Consider the following 15,730-nt stretch of genomic DNA (forward strand, 5'->3'; position numbering starts at 1 on the left):
ATTGGCAACAGAAAGCTGAACCATTGGCTTTGAGATAGGATTCAAGTAAACTTTAACTTACGCTTTCATTTGTTCTAAATCTGTAGTCGACAAAAATCCGAAAGCAGCTTTCATTATAAAGGAAAAAAATTTAAACTGTGTTTAACTAAACAGCTTTTAAACGTGTTTAAGCCTTAGTGTAAATGGGGCATTAGTATCACTGGCGTACTCACAGGTAAGGCGACACATTTGGTGTAACATCCAGATACATGTACGTCAATCCGTTGTAATCGGTGAAGAACAAGTCAAACTCTGGACTGAAATCGTTGGCACATCCACGAACTTTGGGTAGAGAAAGATGTCTGGAATACAAGAACAGTTCACGATTCTGTGCAAGTAGATAATTGTCGATGATTCTTTTGTGCAAAAATTTGGTCGGTTCAAACTAAAACTTCTATCTTGCAAAGAACAAATGTTAAGTCAAGAGTAACGAGAGACGGTTGTATTTGGGGGTTCCAGGTAAATCAACTTGCTTTTAACGATTTACCAAAATCTGTTTACATGTGCGATTTCTAAGACTTTTCCCTTAACGTTTTGTTCTGAGGCGATAATTTGTCAAAATATTGGTCAAAATAAATTGTTGTTGTTGTTGTTGTTGTTGTTATTGTTGTTGTTTGCTGTTGTCCAATCTACTTAAAGATTCGCACCAATTTGCATTGAAAATAACTGGCATACAGTCAGCTAGTCTGAAATGTCAGCCGTCTTCTCCCCCTAATCCCGCGCCCCCTGTGGGTTAGGGGGAGGAGACGGCTGACATTTCAGACTAACAGTCAGCTTGAAATTCGTTTCAATTTTGTAACCGTTTTTGAAATGTCAAGAGCAAATGAGACTGCAAGAAAAGCAGTGAAAACAAGGCAGAGCATCCCGAGTTGGAAACTTAAAAAGCAAAAACTAACGAACCCGTTTGACCTGAGCTAAGCTTAACAACTCACAATGTTACGCAGACGGAGCACGGAAGACTTACCGCTTGTAGGTGGTGGCGTTAACCGCAAGTGTTAAATCATGACCCAACATGTATAAAGAAGCCAGTAAGTCACTCCACTGCACCATCTCCCCCAGGGGAGCACCCCTGAAGGCGAAATCAAGCCAGCTAGGTTGATAAGCATACGTGCCAAAGAAAATAAAAATCTGGTGAAAAAATTGAAAATCATCGGTCAGTATACACAAACATACAATGAATGTTGTGCCGCTAGCACTAAGGATACAAATGATGGATCCGAGAATTATAGAGAGGTTTCCAATTGAATGTCGCAAAACTAAAACCAAAGTAATTGCTCTGGCCAATCGCAACAGATGTAAACAATACAATGAGCCAATCAGAACTCGAAGCAAATACATGTAACATGTGCCAAGCGCGGGAAAACGCGTGCGGCCAAAACACGATTGGTTTTGGTTTGGATTCCCATTGGTTGAGAAAGTGGCGCGAGTTTTGTAACCAATCACAGAGCGTAGAACTGCAAAACCAAAGCAACCGCGAAATTACTTTCGACACTCATTCGACAATTGAAAACCGCTCTAACTCTGAAGTATATGTTGTAGTGCAAAGTGAACCCATAAATTTCCCACTGAGCGTTAGCCCTAGTAAGACTTGAATTTAATGGGAGACCGCTACTTTGGATCTCTATTCAGGTGTACTACAACTGTTCAGCTACCTTTTTGACATGATGCTTTCTGCGGAGAGACCCTTCTGCTGCAAACTCCTTTCCTGCAGCGACCCAGTCCGGCCACATTCTGGTGATGCGATCTCGCATCCATTTCAGATTCAGCTTGTTTAGAGTGTTAATGAATGTGTCCTTCAATTCAAATCTCATTTTTGCAGGCTGAAGAAAAACATAGGGTCAGTTATTAAAAGACAGTTTAGGGACCGTTCATTTTTTATGAGCATGGGGGGGGGGATTTGGTTAATTGCCTCTACGAAACTGTATGACCCCCCCCCCCCCCTAGCATGCAATTTTTTCCACATGCCCCCCCCCAAGCAGAAACTATTTTTTCTGATGACCCCCCCCCCCCCTCCCGCCCAATCAGAAACAAATCATACTCCTAACTTTAGCAAAACGCTTATGTACTGTTTATATCAAAGATAAACGTAATTGTTACTGTGATTTCTTCACAGTACTATTAAAAAGTTACCGTTCTCTGCTTAGGTAAAGATTTCTCTTGTTTAAAAAAAACGTTTTATAGATAACAACACGTTTACGGCAACGGCAAACCCTAAATTTCCATTTAGATTCTTAGAGGAACTATAAAAATTAATCAAGCGAATGTTTAACGTGGAATTACTCCCCTTCGAGTAGAAACAATTAATACACGTACAGATCTGACTAACAAAATACGGATCGAAGCATACCAATCAACGATTACGAGTCATATTAAACAGAAAAAAACAGCGGACACACAGATATCAGGCGTGTAGATAAGGGTTAGATAGGGGTGTTTGTTAAGCGCCGGAGGCGCTCTTACTAGGGGGGTCCGGGGGCATGCTCGCCCGGAAATTTTTGAAAATCTAGGTTCCCAGAAACCTCATTTCCTGCATTTTGAGACCCATTTTAGGCAAATCACAAATTTGTTTTACAGCAGCTTTTTAAGCTATATACATCATTTCTGCGGCATAATTGTCTCAACTTAAACAAGAAAGTTCAATGTACATTCCGCGCCCTGTCAAGTTCTGATAGCTATAGCGATCTGCTGATAGTCATACACCAAGCTGGTAAACTGCATCATTCTCGGGTGTAGGCCTTCAAACAAATTGACTATCTCGTCAAGATTGACAGGCATATCATATTTGATATGCATTAGAACCAGGGCGGACATTCTACTCTCTCGCATGGTACACGCCATGTAGTTGTTCAACCACCTCATTGTGCTTTTTCTTCCGCCATTATATTGATCTTCAAAGGGGGTTCGTTCGAACACGCCTGGATGTTAAAGTACTGCTATTAAAAATGACAGTTACAAGCTTTTCTGAAGATGGCCTATAGCTGCGGCTCAGATTTACCGTCAACTGAAGTCACCAACAACAGTTCTATTACTAAAAACTAATCTGGATGTTCACACTAGGCATACTACTGAGTCTACTGATACTCCTGGGTTCAAATAATTTACTAATCAACAGTCTTTATAAAAGTGAGTACTATTAAACAGAACATTAAACAATCTATTGATATAGTTCTGAGTACAACCACTTAATAAAAAACTACTCCCCCACGGATGATTCAATAGTGAGACTGTTACGTTTTTATATTAATTTGAACTTGTACAAACATAGGTGTCTACTTCAGTTTATATTCATTATTGCTTTTCCAACAGATATGCTTCATTTCCTCGGTTGTTGTTAATATGAAATGCAGATTTCGACCTCAGTATGTAAAACAAATTAAAAGTGGTTACTAGGAAAATCGTATTAAATAAATTGAAATAATATTCAATTTCTTCATCTGTTTCTGTGTTGAGCCATTTTCAATTTCCCCTACTAGCCAATTATTGCTGGTGACCCCCCCCCCCCCCCTCTTTCACTCAATTTTTTTTTGGTAGCCCCCCCCTTAAGTGCCATTTTTTTTCTCGTGGCCCCCCCCTAAATCCCACCAGCCCCCCCATGCTCATAAAAAATGAACGGTCCCTTTGACGGTGTTTAACAAGACCACGTTCTAAGGCATTTTCAATTTTGCCATCAGTCACATCTAAACATTGTCTGCTGTTGACGGTAACAAGAATGCTTGCATCCCAGACTAGAAAACTATTTATCTCCCTAAAATAAACCACTTATAAACAGATTTGAAGGCCCACTGATTGTCTTAAGCCGCGGCCTAAGTTAGACTCTGATTAAATAACTGGCCCATAATTTCTGCTTAAAACTGTGATGCTTTGTTTTGAGTATTTACGCTGGTTTTCGTTTTATAAATTTCGTTTTCTTTGTCTGTTTGTTTGTTTAAATTTGACGGTTCTCGTCGTTGTTCCGAGATGTTTTTTTTCCGGCGGCTACTCCGGTTTTCCTCTCTCCTCAAAAACCAACACTTCTACATTCCAATTCGATATGGAGAGTTTCCACAGTTAATGCTCTACGCATAATACACTTATTTATTTATTTGTTTATTTATTTTTGCATTCATTTCAGTTAATGAGGATTTACAAGACACAGGCAACGGCAACTTCAAAGCAATTTCAATTCAACCACAAATAAAGGCAGAGCACAGCAAACATACAAGACTGCAAAAGTAAAACGACCGTTTAACTTTAAAAGCACTACATGTATCCGGAAAGATCCACATTTGAATTTTTCCGTTAATCCGTCGCGAGAAACGAACGCACGTGGCCTTCGGTCTTCTGGGCAGAGCGAGGAAATGAAAAGTAAGGCTGGGGAGTGACCCACGCACGTGAAACCACGCTTCACCTCACGGACGTAAAATCACGCCTTCAGCATCCCACGCATTGCGAGTTCGCGCTATTGGCGACTTGCATGTCTTTGTGGATTTTACATGAAAACTGGTTTGCAGTCTACAAACGCGCAGAAGCATAAAAAAATGAATACTCTTTTAAGGAATGCTTGACCGGACAAGCGCGCGAGAGTTTCACACAAGACGGAAGAAAAGAGGCCAAGAAACGAGTGCAAGTGCTCGCAATCACACTCAAACATTCTAGAGCTGTACACACGCTGCGATGTGTTCAACTGACAAAACAAACCACTTTGTTTTCACGAATGTTTGATTGATGGTTTTTAAAGAGATTCGAATCTCTTTACGGTGGCCAATTTACCTTGAGTTACCAACTCTGTTGATAAACCAAACATTGGTTTCTACTCCCAACCGACGCAGCACCGCAGTTCTAAAAACTAACAGCCTTATACTTTGTTTTCGAGCAGCTAGATCTTTGTCCACCAAATATTTTTATCCAAATCGCCATCTGTACACATAAATTAAGGGTATTCAAACCTGTTGTTCTCTCGTTGCATTTTTGCGTCGCCATGGTAATACTGGACAAAATCTTTCAACCTACAGAGGATTGTACAAAAAAAACAACACTTGTTTAATACAAGCCAAGGCATAACACGCGCTATGTTTTCCACGTAAAATCAAACCCCCATCCTTCATCTTCCAGATGTGAAATAAGATAAGAGTGAAAGCGTATGTTTTTTTTTTTTTTTTTTTTGCATGCACTCTGAATAATTCAAGTTTATTAAAATACTTAAGGACGGTGCCAACTAATACAGAGATATTAAGATTAATTATTAGGTATGAAGATTAATTATCTCTGAAAAATGCATGGTTAGCCCCAATTTTCTCTATGGATACCATGAGCACTTGCTAAGTTCTGCTTTCTCCGTATACTTTTAAACCGCGCAAAAATATCCCTGTATTAATAGGCACCACCGGCCCATTGGAAACCCGAGTATCTCGAGATGCGCAGATGGTGACAATAACTTCCTGAGAGGTACTGTTTGAGGCGAAATTGACCGCCGATTTGACAACCTGAGTGGATGTCATCATCAGAGTCAAGTAAATTGTGGAACGTCAGAACAGGGTGTAAATGTCTTTGGTTGTTGACCTGATTGGTCAACGAAGTCCACGAAGTCGAGGTGTTTTTGGTCGGTTGTGATGTTATTGGCTTTTAAGACTGTAAAATACGATTGGTGCGTTTCGATCCGTCTTCTGTAAGTCAAAAAATCCGTTGGTCTATTGTTAGTAAAATGAGTCTATATAAATAAGTTGGTCTATTTTTAACACCTAAATTTGTTGGTCTATTGTTAGTAAAATAAGTCGACGTCGTCCTTGTCACCGTAAACTTCCGCTCAGATTGTCAAAACGTCAGCCAATGTCACCTGAATAATCACAATTTATGTACCTATGACAACACTCCAGGGTTCAAACCATTTACAGTTTTGAAATTCTTAAGTTTACAATTTGCGGGCTCCGTGCACCATTGGAAACGAAGGACACAACAGCAACATGGAAAAATCTAACTAATTTCAAATGTACCCTTAAAGCTTCAATTAAAAAAACACCAGAATCACAGTGTAAGTTCAAGCCTCTTGCAAAAGTATTTTGTACCGTAACGACAAAAAGGTTTGAGAAGTTTGCGGACGCTTTCTCGGCACCTGACATTTCGGAGGTTTTTCCTTGAATTTTCGGATGTGAACACTGAATCGCTACATTTAACAACATGTACAGTACTGTTGAATTTATTAAAGACAGTCCCGTTTAGACAGTTTGATATGAAAGCAATCAATGTTAAACTCAAATGTGTCGTTATTCTAATAAAAATCAATAATAACTCCTAACACAGCTGTAAGTTTTATCATTCAGTCTGATGCCTTGAATTAATGTTATCCTAGCGACTGAACGCACTATCGAACACTAAATCATAAGCCATATTTGTTACAGTAATTTGTACACTTTACACCGGCGGAGGCACCACCAGCTACAGACGATAGAAGAGCCTTGGAGGAAAAAGCATGCAGCCCCACTCTCCACTTTAAGAATATGGATGATGATGATGATGATGATGATGATGATGATGATGATGATGATGATAATTCCCAAAATCTTCTTTTTTTTTTTTTTAAGTGAGAGAGTTACTTCGTCCAAAAATGTTTTCAATTAAAGTATTCAGAATCTCCCCTCCCGGATAAAGCAGTGATTGATCTAGAAGAGGGGCCTAGTTGGAGGGGGCTAGGTCACGCCTTAGGGCTGATTTCTTTTTAAATCCAGTCTAACTGAAATGTTTTCACACCGACATTCCGACCTCAACCAAAATTCTCGATCCAGCACTGTGAAGCCTCCCTCTTGAAATAATCATGCATTTTCTCTTTAATGCTGAGGATCACCTAATCAAAAGTTTAACTTTGAAAAAATTATTCAGAAAACTGGATGCAGGTAAATTTCATTACCATATGACAGGACCTAAAGCTAGCCTTACATTGTAAATGTGTAAGTTAACATACGTGTGTGGAAAATTGTACCTCACACTGACATTCCCACCTCAACCAACATTCTCGATCCACCACTGTGAATCCTCTCTCCTCAATTAATCATTTTCTCTTAGATGCTAAGGATCACCTTCTCCATAGTTTAACTTAGAAAAAAGTATTCAGAAAACTGGATGGAGCTAACTTTCATTACCATATGACAGATATACGTATAAATTATTGTATATGTTAACATACGCATAAGGAAAATTTTACCTCACTGAGATAGATAAGAATTGAACATAGACTCTCTGGTTTCAGGTTGTGTCTTCCAACATAGCAATCTGAATTTGTTTGCCACAACTGCTGCATCCACTGAAGATTAAAAATACATTTTAAAATTATAACTACTAGTAGCTCTGATTTTTGAAATATATTCTGGTTGAAACATTCATTATACTGTACTCACCAGGCCCCAGTTGTTCAAAGAGCGGGTAATTTAATCTACTGGATAGGTCACTATCCGGCCGATGAAATGTGTGCAAGATTTTCCCGATAGCCCCATAATTTGTGAAATAGAAGAGAAGCATGATACGTCAAATTTAAGTATGGGATTGTGTGAAAAACTTGCCAAAAGCATTAGTTGGAGCACATCTGCACCGCTGGATAGTGACTTATCCAGTGGATAAAGTTATCCGCTCTTTGAACAACTGGGGCCAGTAGTATAAAAATAATTATTACTATTACAAATATACTTAAAACAGCTCATCATAGCAAGATCATCAAGGCAGGCACAAGTTATAACATCAATGGTAATGGTCATCGTTTGAAACAGATATGTTACATTTTTTACAAGTATCATGTATGTGATTATATCATTTATTTACTCTTTAATTTGAAACAAAAGTACAATTATAGACCCGTTTAAAATTGAGTGTCGAAATGAATTCAGTTCGTGTTTGCTTATGTTTGGCTGGTAAGCAAAACTTTGTCAACCAATGAGCGAAACCAAAACCAATTGTGTTTTGCTTGCATGCATTTCCTGTGCCTCTAGTGATGCCGATTCATGTATTTGCTTCAAATCCTAATTGGTTCATATGTATGTAAAAAAACTACATATATTATACATATGTATATTATACATATGCACATGTATTAATTGGTTTTGGTTTTTACTAAACTCGATTGAAAAAAAAAACTGCTCTTATATAAGAACAGTAAACATAAATGAGCCTAGTTCCTTTACAAATCCAAAGTGGAATTAACAAGCAGAGAACAAATGAACATTCACACAGGGCAAAGTACACTATAAACTGTTTATAGTGACAGTACTCAATTGCCCCATGTGATGTTCATTAGTTTGGTTCTCTGCTTGTTAATTCCATTTTGGATTTGTAAAGGACCTAGGCTCATTTATGTTTACTGTTCTTATATAAGAGCAGTTTTTTTTTTTTCAATTGAGTTAAGTAAAAACCAAAACCAAAGATGTCTGTCCATGTCTAATTATTTGAATTTCAAATTTTCTTACTGTGCCTTTCAATAACACGGACTCTGAACTTTAACCCCAATTGATAATTTGCATGTTTTACTGCTGTCAATCAGAATTACAGCTACAACGGGCTGAAGTGGATCAAAATCTGCGCATGAACATGACCTTTTGACTCTGTTGAGCCAAACGTTTTTCTTTCCTGAGAGGTCTGCTGCAGTGATTGACAGCAGTGAAAGCTAAACCGTTGATGGGATCTTGAACTTCAGAGTCCGCATGTTATTGAAAGGCACAGTAAACTCTAAATGCTGTATACAGTACCTATATTATCTGTAATGTACAGTCATGAATTACAGACAAAAATATGTTACAGAACTATAAGATACAATTACCCTAAATCACCAGATTGCATAATTATTTGTTGACTTACTGAAACTTTTTCTTTACAAAATGGAAAGAGCCAGTCATTTGGAATCTCACAGTTTTCTTCCGGCTTTCCTAAAAGCAAAATCAGTGACAGTGTTTATACAATGTGCAATATAACCAATTATGGAGCAAGGATGGCACAGCGGATGAGAGCACTTGCTTCTCACCAGTGTGGCCCAGGTTCGATTACTGGACTGGGCGTCATACCATATGTGGGTTGAGTTTGTTGTTGGTTCTTGTACTTGCTCTGAGAGGTTTTTCTCCGGGTACTCCAGTTCTCCCCACTCCCCAAAAAAACAACTCTTCCAAATTCCAATTCAATTTGGAATCTAAGGGCTGCAGGTTTGTTGGTGACATTACCACTCTCAATACTACTACTCATAAATAGTTCGTCATTTCTACATGAACAATTGTACACGTACCTATATTAAGAAATTGTTCTAATTTTTCTAATCTTTCAGCTGGATCTCTATGTCCATGATGGGTTTTATTAACTGCAATTTAAACAAAGAAATTGATCAACATACTTTATCATAGCCGATACATTTTTTTTATTTATAAGCAGAAGGTTTTGCACCTGGGGTTTAGGGTACTTTTAAAACTTATCATCTGGAGGTCAAAATTGTCATGCTATTATATATTTAAAGGCCTGGCCAAACAGATGCAACATGTTGATGCACGTCATCATCCAACATTGATGAATCCAACAAGTTGCATTTCCTTGGCCACAATGTTGCATGATGTTGGATGGTGTTGATGAAGTTTCATTTCAATCAAACATTGTCTTCAACATCGTCCTGACGAACACTTCTTTTGTTCTCAGGTGTGAACAACAATATTTCATTCATTTGGCCACTGTGTTCAACATTGTTGAACATCAGCTCACGCCCACTAAGCTGACTTTGCAGGTATCTCAGTATCCATGGAAAATACTTATTGTTTATATTCGCTTCATGTGTTGCCACTGACATTAGTGTTCAATCAACTGCAGTATGGAGAATGATCAAAGTTTTGAAGAGCATTAAAATAATATTATTAAATGCATGTCAAACTAATTTATCTTACCTTTACCAAAGACATGTTTCTCTAGCTTTATTAATCTCTGCTCAATATCTCTGTTATGCCAATTTTCACCTTAAAATAAGAAAAAAAGGCAATAATTATTATCAATATTATAAACTAAAATACCTGATAAATGAGAAAGTGACAATTAATTGAGGCTAAAGTCATGCACTTGTAAGCTCAGGGGTTAATACAGAAATACCAAAAAATCAAAGTGATAAACTGATAAAAATAATTATATTTAAAGCTTTTGAGGCACACATCACTGATTCATTTAATTTTGCTTTGAATTTCCTCTAGATAGTGTGGCAATGCAGGACTGTCTCAAATAAAAAATACAGTTAGCATACAAAATAATCAGAAGAGCAACAAATACGGCACTAAAATTTCACTAGGGAAGGTTATGTTCCTGACAGACAGATTTGTAAGTGAATATAACTTTAATTTGTAAACATGAAAATAATTAAATGTTTTGAAAAAGTTCAATCTACACAGACACACATGAAAAATGTTGGATGGTAAAATATTAATTTTTTACTAACAATTATTTATTGTTTATTCTTATGTTTAACCAGAAACTGAAATTTATATCTGAGCTTTTTTTCTGGGGGGTGGGGAGAAGGTTCATGACAAATGTCCCTCTACAATCTCAGCAGGGGATCCTAATGGGCCCTAATATTGCCCACCATCTCAAGCCTTTACTGTACGGGCGAGGCATTATGGATTCTGAGCTTTTATTGAAATTTACTGGGTATGTCCCAGAGTACCTTTTGGCATTGTCACGTATGCTTTTGTCCTTTCTTGGACAACCGTTGTCGAAACATCTGTAGTTTTCATTCAATTGGTGAAAACAAAACAGAAAAGGTGTGGACCCTGAGTTGCCCTTCTAAAGCAGATATCTTTTCTGACATCTGCTCTTCCAGGTAAGGACACATGTCCTATATTTTGAGGAGGCCCTCCCTTGGCAGGGCTGTCATTAAGTTTTCGGCCACATGTTGCACTAAGCTTCTCACCCGTAACAGTGTTGTTAATTTCTGAGTAAAATAACCCTTGAACCATCAAGATCAGCTGTAACATCAAGGTTCTTTCAAGGGTATTCAGCCGTAACAGGTGTTACGGGTTACGGCCCTTAATGACAGCTCTGCTTGGCTCTCATTAACATGACTGTTCAAGAGCTCCAAGCTGAACATGCTTCATCAATCATTCAGAAATTATTTCTGCATGGCATATATAGACCAAGTTTGTTTTCACATCCCTTTTACATGTACATGCAGTTTTGAATTTCTTCAACAACCTTGAACATAGCTGTTCTGTCAAAATGCCTGGAGAAGGGGGTTGAGGGGGGATACAACTAAGCCTGCATAATTCCATGCACAAATTAACTTCTAAAATTAATTTATCAAAATAAGGGATTTGCTGAAGCAAACAGATGCAAAAATTACACAGAGATTTAGGGCTTGATGTTTTGAAGTCATCTTGACTCCATTATCAAGAGAAAATAAGTTAAAAGTGCCCGTTCATAAACTTATATTCTCTTAATAATGGAGTCAAGATGACTCCGAAAGGTTGAGCCCTAAATCTCTCTATAATTTTTGCAAAATTATAGTGATGTAATATAATTGAGACGACCATTATAACAAATTTCCCTTAGATGGGATGTTGCAATAGATAGTGTTGACAAGTTGGGATTTACAAATGCTATTGTATGTTATTATTCCACCTGTTACCTTAATTTTAAATTAACACATATACCATGAAGTATTAATATAAATGCAATAGGCCTTATCACGGTTTTCGACGCCATTTTGACGGGTAGGCAAACAGGCTTGAAATAACAGTGTTTGTATGGAAATCCGATGTCAAATAATTTTCATAAAACATCGCTTCTCAAAAATTCATGAATTGGAAACTTTTGGCACTAGAAAAAGGATTTTAAGAACAAAATTAGAGGGATGTAGCTGTGGCAGAAAGCGTCCAGTCGTGTTTTGAACTTTCCATACATTTGTCTGTATAGCGAACCAGCCGTGAGCTGCTACTAAAAATAGTTCGCGGGAAAAAATACAGGGAAATGCATGGAAAGTTCAAAACACGACTGGACGCTTTCTGTCACAGCTATATCCCTCCAATTTTGTTCCTAACATCCTTTTCCTACTGCCAAAAGTTTCCAATTCATGAATTTCCCAGAAGCGATGTTTTATGAAAATTAATTGACATCGGATTTCCATACAAACATTGTTATTTCAAGCCTGTTTGCCTACCCGTCAAAATGGCGTCGAAAACCGTGATAAGGCCTATTCATGTCGGTTTCATTTAAGAAAAAAAATAAGAGGAACATAGGAAAAAAATAGGGTGGACTATTCCTTGGTCTTATTGTTTCTCAGTCGAATAGCAAATTCCTCACATTCTTCCAGTAATATTTTTGTTGCCACGCATTGTAATTCATTGCACGCGGGCCATTAGCTCACGGAGCTATAGTGCTCTTGAAATCAAGCATAATAATGATTTAAACTTTAGGCTTATTCCTTTGTATATCGCCTACGTGTCAACGCACGAACCTAACCTTTTGACAAAATAAAATTTAAGATTTAAGCTGGTCAAAAAAGGCAGAACAAAACTCTATCGACATGACATGAAACAACCTTGAAATATCCCAATTCACGTGGACACCAATTCAAGAACATGAAAATTGACCTCACAGATTTGCATAGACTTGTTCGGCTTACTGATAATGTTATCAAAGGAAAAAATAATTTGTTTTCGTAGTGATGATGTTCACGAGCAGCTGGACTGATTTTTAATCGCTTTTTTATTAGTATTATTTATGCAAGCTTCTTTCTTCTTTGTCATATCGAATTTATGCTTATAATTATGCGATCGATATACAGAATTAGTAGGATGAAGCGCGCAGCGCGCAAATTGAAAATAAAACGGTATAACGGCCTACTTACTTTGTACAATGGACTTAGTCCAATAAGCTGAGTCAGAGGGTAGCTCTTTTAGCACATTGTAGTTAACTATTGTGATCAGGATACAGACAACGGTTGCAATAACGAGGAAGAAGTTTCCATTACGCCCTCTCAGCGGCCATGACATTGTTGATTTCATTCCGAGAGATGATGAGGGACTGGACTCCCGAATGAATCACGCGCGTTCACGCGCTGCACTTTGACTCGAGTTTAATTGCTAATCAATAAAGATTCTTCCAAAAGATTTTTGGCCCTTAGTTTTTCCTTCGACTTTTCTATACCTTTAGCTTGAAAATTAACCTTTAAATCCATTTTTTGCGAGCGAGGTGAAAGCCTCTTCTAATCGTGGATAAGGGACGGACCATTAGAAAAGTGATGGGGGGGGTGGGGAAAATACAAAAAAAAAATTCGTGCAAGCCAAAATGCCTGAAAAAAAAATTCTTGCAAGCCGAGACGGAAGAAAAAAAAATTCTTGCAGAAGGAGATTAAGGAATTATTATAGAAAATACCTTTTAGGGTTTTAATGACAAAAAAATTTCTTCCAGAATGCCCCAAAATGGCCTTTTTAATGTTTTGAAAATCTAAATTTTTTTGTGGAAGTTTGTTTTGTATGAACAACAAACCAACCTCACATTTTGTGGCGTGGCTGGAATTTTCCCTTTCTACAACTCAGTATTTTGTTTTGTGTTTGTAACTGGTAGTAAACCCAATAATCACGAGCAATAGGTCAATTAGTTTTGAAGAAAAACGATTTTGTCAGTAAAACGCTTCCAGCATATCTGCTTATCCATAAAGCGCTTTATAGTTTTATTCGTTGGGCCACAGAGTGCTTTATGGTTACAAAATTTAAAAAACTGAGTCATTTTCAAGAAGTCCTCTTTTAAAAACGCTTGTAGGAGCATCTAGATTGAAGGACAAGTGTTCACTTTATTCACCACAAAATGCTCTGTGGCTCATTGTCAATACCACAAAGTGCTCTGTAGGCAAATTAAAACCGCACAAAGTGCTTTGTGATCTGGTGATCGAAAGTACTTTGTATCTTGTGAATGACTTGCTGTTTACTGAAGGATTAAGGCGGTCAATAATCGACATAGTTTTAAAATAATTTATGTTTAAAGCTTTTACTGCAAAAATCAGGATGTAGGACAAATTTGCTTTGAATATAGTACGGTGAACCCTTTCTATTAAAAAGACGCACATCGTCGGGACCGACTCCAACTGTCTGGCTTAGAGAGGTTTCGGGCTTATAAAAAGTAGAGGTATTAAGGCGACACCAGTAATACTGAGATAACAAGCTAAACCGATGCATAATGACTACACGCGGCTGTATTACGTCCGTCTGAAGTCGTTGAAACTACGAACTGAGACAGAATCAATATTGGAAAATGGATTGTTTTTTTGTACGTCAGGTTTGAAACCCTCAAGGCCCTTAATATTCTCAACGTATTTAGTTATCTACAAAAAAGAAGTTTGTTTCCATAATTCTTAATTTAATTGCTTTCATTGACTGTGTCTGTAGCAAAAGAGTATCCATGTAATATTAAGCAAAAACATTAACAATCCCACCATGAATTTGACTTTTAAATTTTAAGTAAGTTGAGATTATATACTACTTGCAGTGTTTGTTATGAAATATTTCATAAGATTTCTTGGCGCCAACAGTTTTGAAAAATTTTGAATCAATTCTTATTAAAATGTGTTAAAAAGTAAACAATCAATAAACAGACAGTACATGAAATTTGATTTAAATTATTTTAAAATGATGACCAGTCTTTTATTTAAGTATGAGGCTGATTTTACTACCAGCACTAGATACTAGGTTTCGTTGTTTTTGTTTAGTTTTGACCATTATGCTGTAATTTTTAGATATTGTCTCAGGGGTTAAAGGTAATCATTCCAAGCCCACAAAGTACAACTTTTTTTTAAAAATCCTTTATTTAATTTTTTTTTTCTGGAAAACAACAAAAAAAAAAAATTCGTGCAGAGGGTATCAACTGAAAAAAAAATTCCTGCACAAGCACTGAGCATAAAAAAAAATTCCTGCAGACTGAAAATCCCCCACCCCCCCATCACTTTTCTAATGGTCCGTCCCTAAGCGTTTTAATAATCGGCTTTCGAACAACCCGACCCACCTGAGGGCAACACTTCCGGTGAGTCCACAGGTTTACCATTCCGTGTTTCAGTGCCCAGGGCGTATTCCATGCACCGAAGGTGCGCCAAGCGGCCGCCAAAGCACCTACGCTGTACGCCAATGAAACGTACATGTTGCGCCAAAATCGTACCCCACTCCCCATTCCCCCTGCTTGAAGACTCTAAATCCTACACTGGGAGAGAAATCCTGGATACTTTTGAATAACAACAGCCCACTTGAACACTAGGAGTTTTCAAGAGCCAAGGTAATTTCCTTCTCGTCAGCCCCTATGAGGTAATCTTATATGAGGCATTTTACCTGTGAGTCTGTCATACGCCGCTTTACGCAGCCAATGCAAAAGAACGATCGTGCGCCAGTGGGCAAATAGGCCGACTGATTTGAAAACCCACGCCATCTTCGGTGTAGTCAACGCAAGGCCATCCCAATAAAATGTTTTGTTTCCCATTGCCCCGTCTCTTGTGATGGTGGGTCGGTCGGTCGGACAAAAAAAAAATAGAATGAAGACTTGAAGGGGTCTGGGTTCCAGAGAAGGCCGGACTACTAAGTAAGAAAGTCTGGTTACAAAGTCAACACGAAACAAGGACATCACATAATACCAATTGTTGTGAACAAAACAAGATCTTGTGCTTGCAAATTAAAGTATTTGCTTGCTTTTTTTTTTTTTTTTTTGTACTTTTCTTAAAAAAAATGGGTCGGTCGGG

The 15,730-nt window shown here is 37.8% G+C and overlaps 1 protein-coding gene across 1 annotated transcript in view; it reads right to left on the bottom strand.

Annotated features, from left to right (window-relative positions):
• LOC146484762 (alpha-1,6-mannosylglycoprotein 6-beta-N-acetylglucosaminyltransferase A-like) overlaps nucleotides 1-13,008 on the bottom strand; it is a 27,961-nt gene extending 14,953 nt beyond the window's left edge. The window contains exons 1-9 of the mRNA XM_085104209.1: nucleotides 12,860-13,008; nucleotides 9,915-9,983; nucleotides 9,272-9,343; nucleotides 8,854-8,921; nucleotides 7,214-7,312; nucleotides 4,965-5,024; nucleotides 1,692-1,859; nucleotides 1,004-1,167; nucleotides 213-341 (exon numbers count right to left, since the gene is read on the bottom strand). Coding sequence (XP_084960335.1) covers nucleotides 213-341; nucleotides 1,004-1,167; nucleotides 1,692-1,859; nucleotides 4,965-5,024; nucleotides 7,214-7,312; nucleotides 8,854-8,921; nucleotides 9,272-9,343; nucleotides 9,915-9,983; nucleotides 12,860-13,004 — 974 coding nt within the window. The 5' untranslated portion in view covers nucleotides 13,005-13,008. The remainder of the gene's footprint in view (nucleotides 1-212; nucleotides 342-1,003; nucleotides 1,168-1,691; nucleotides 1,860-4,964; nucleotides 5,025-7,213; nucleotides 7,313-8,853; nucleotides 8,922-9,271; nucleotides 9,344-9,914; nucleotides 9,984-12,859) is intronic.
• Nucleotides 13,009-15,730: the final 2,722 nt, after the last annotated feature.

The sequence above is a fragment of the Pavona decussata genome, unplaced genomic scaffold, assembly GCF_977016875.1.
Source record: "Pavona decussata unplaced genomic scaffold, jaPavDecu1.1 SCAFFOLD_29, whole genome shotgun sequence".
In the NCBI taxonomy this organism is placed as follows: Eukaryota; Metazoa; Cnidaria; class Anthozoa; order Scleractinia; family Agariciidae; genus Pavona; species Pavona decussata.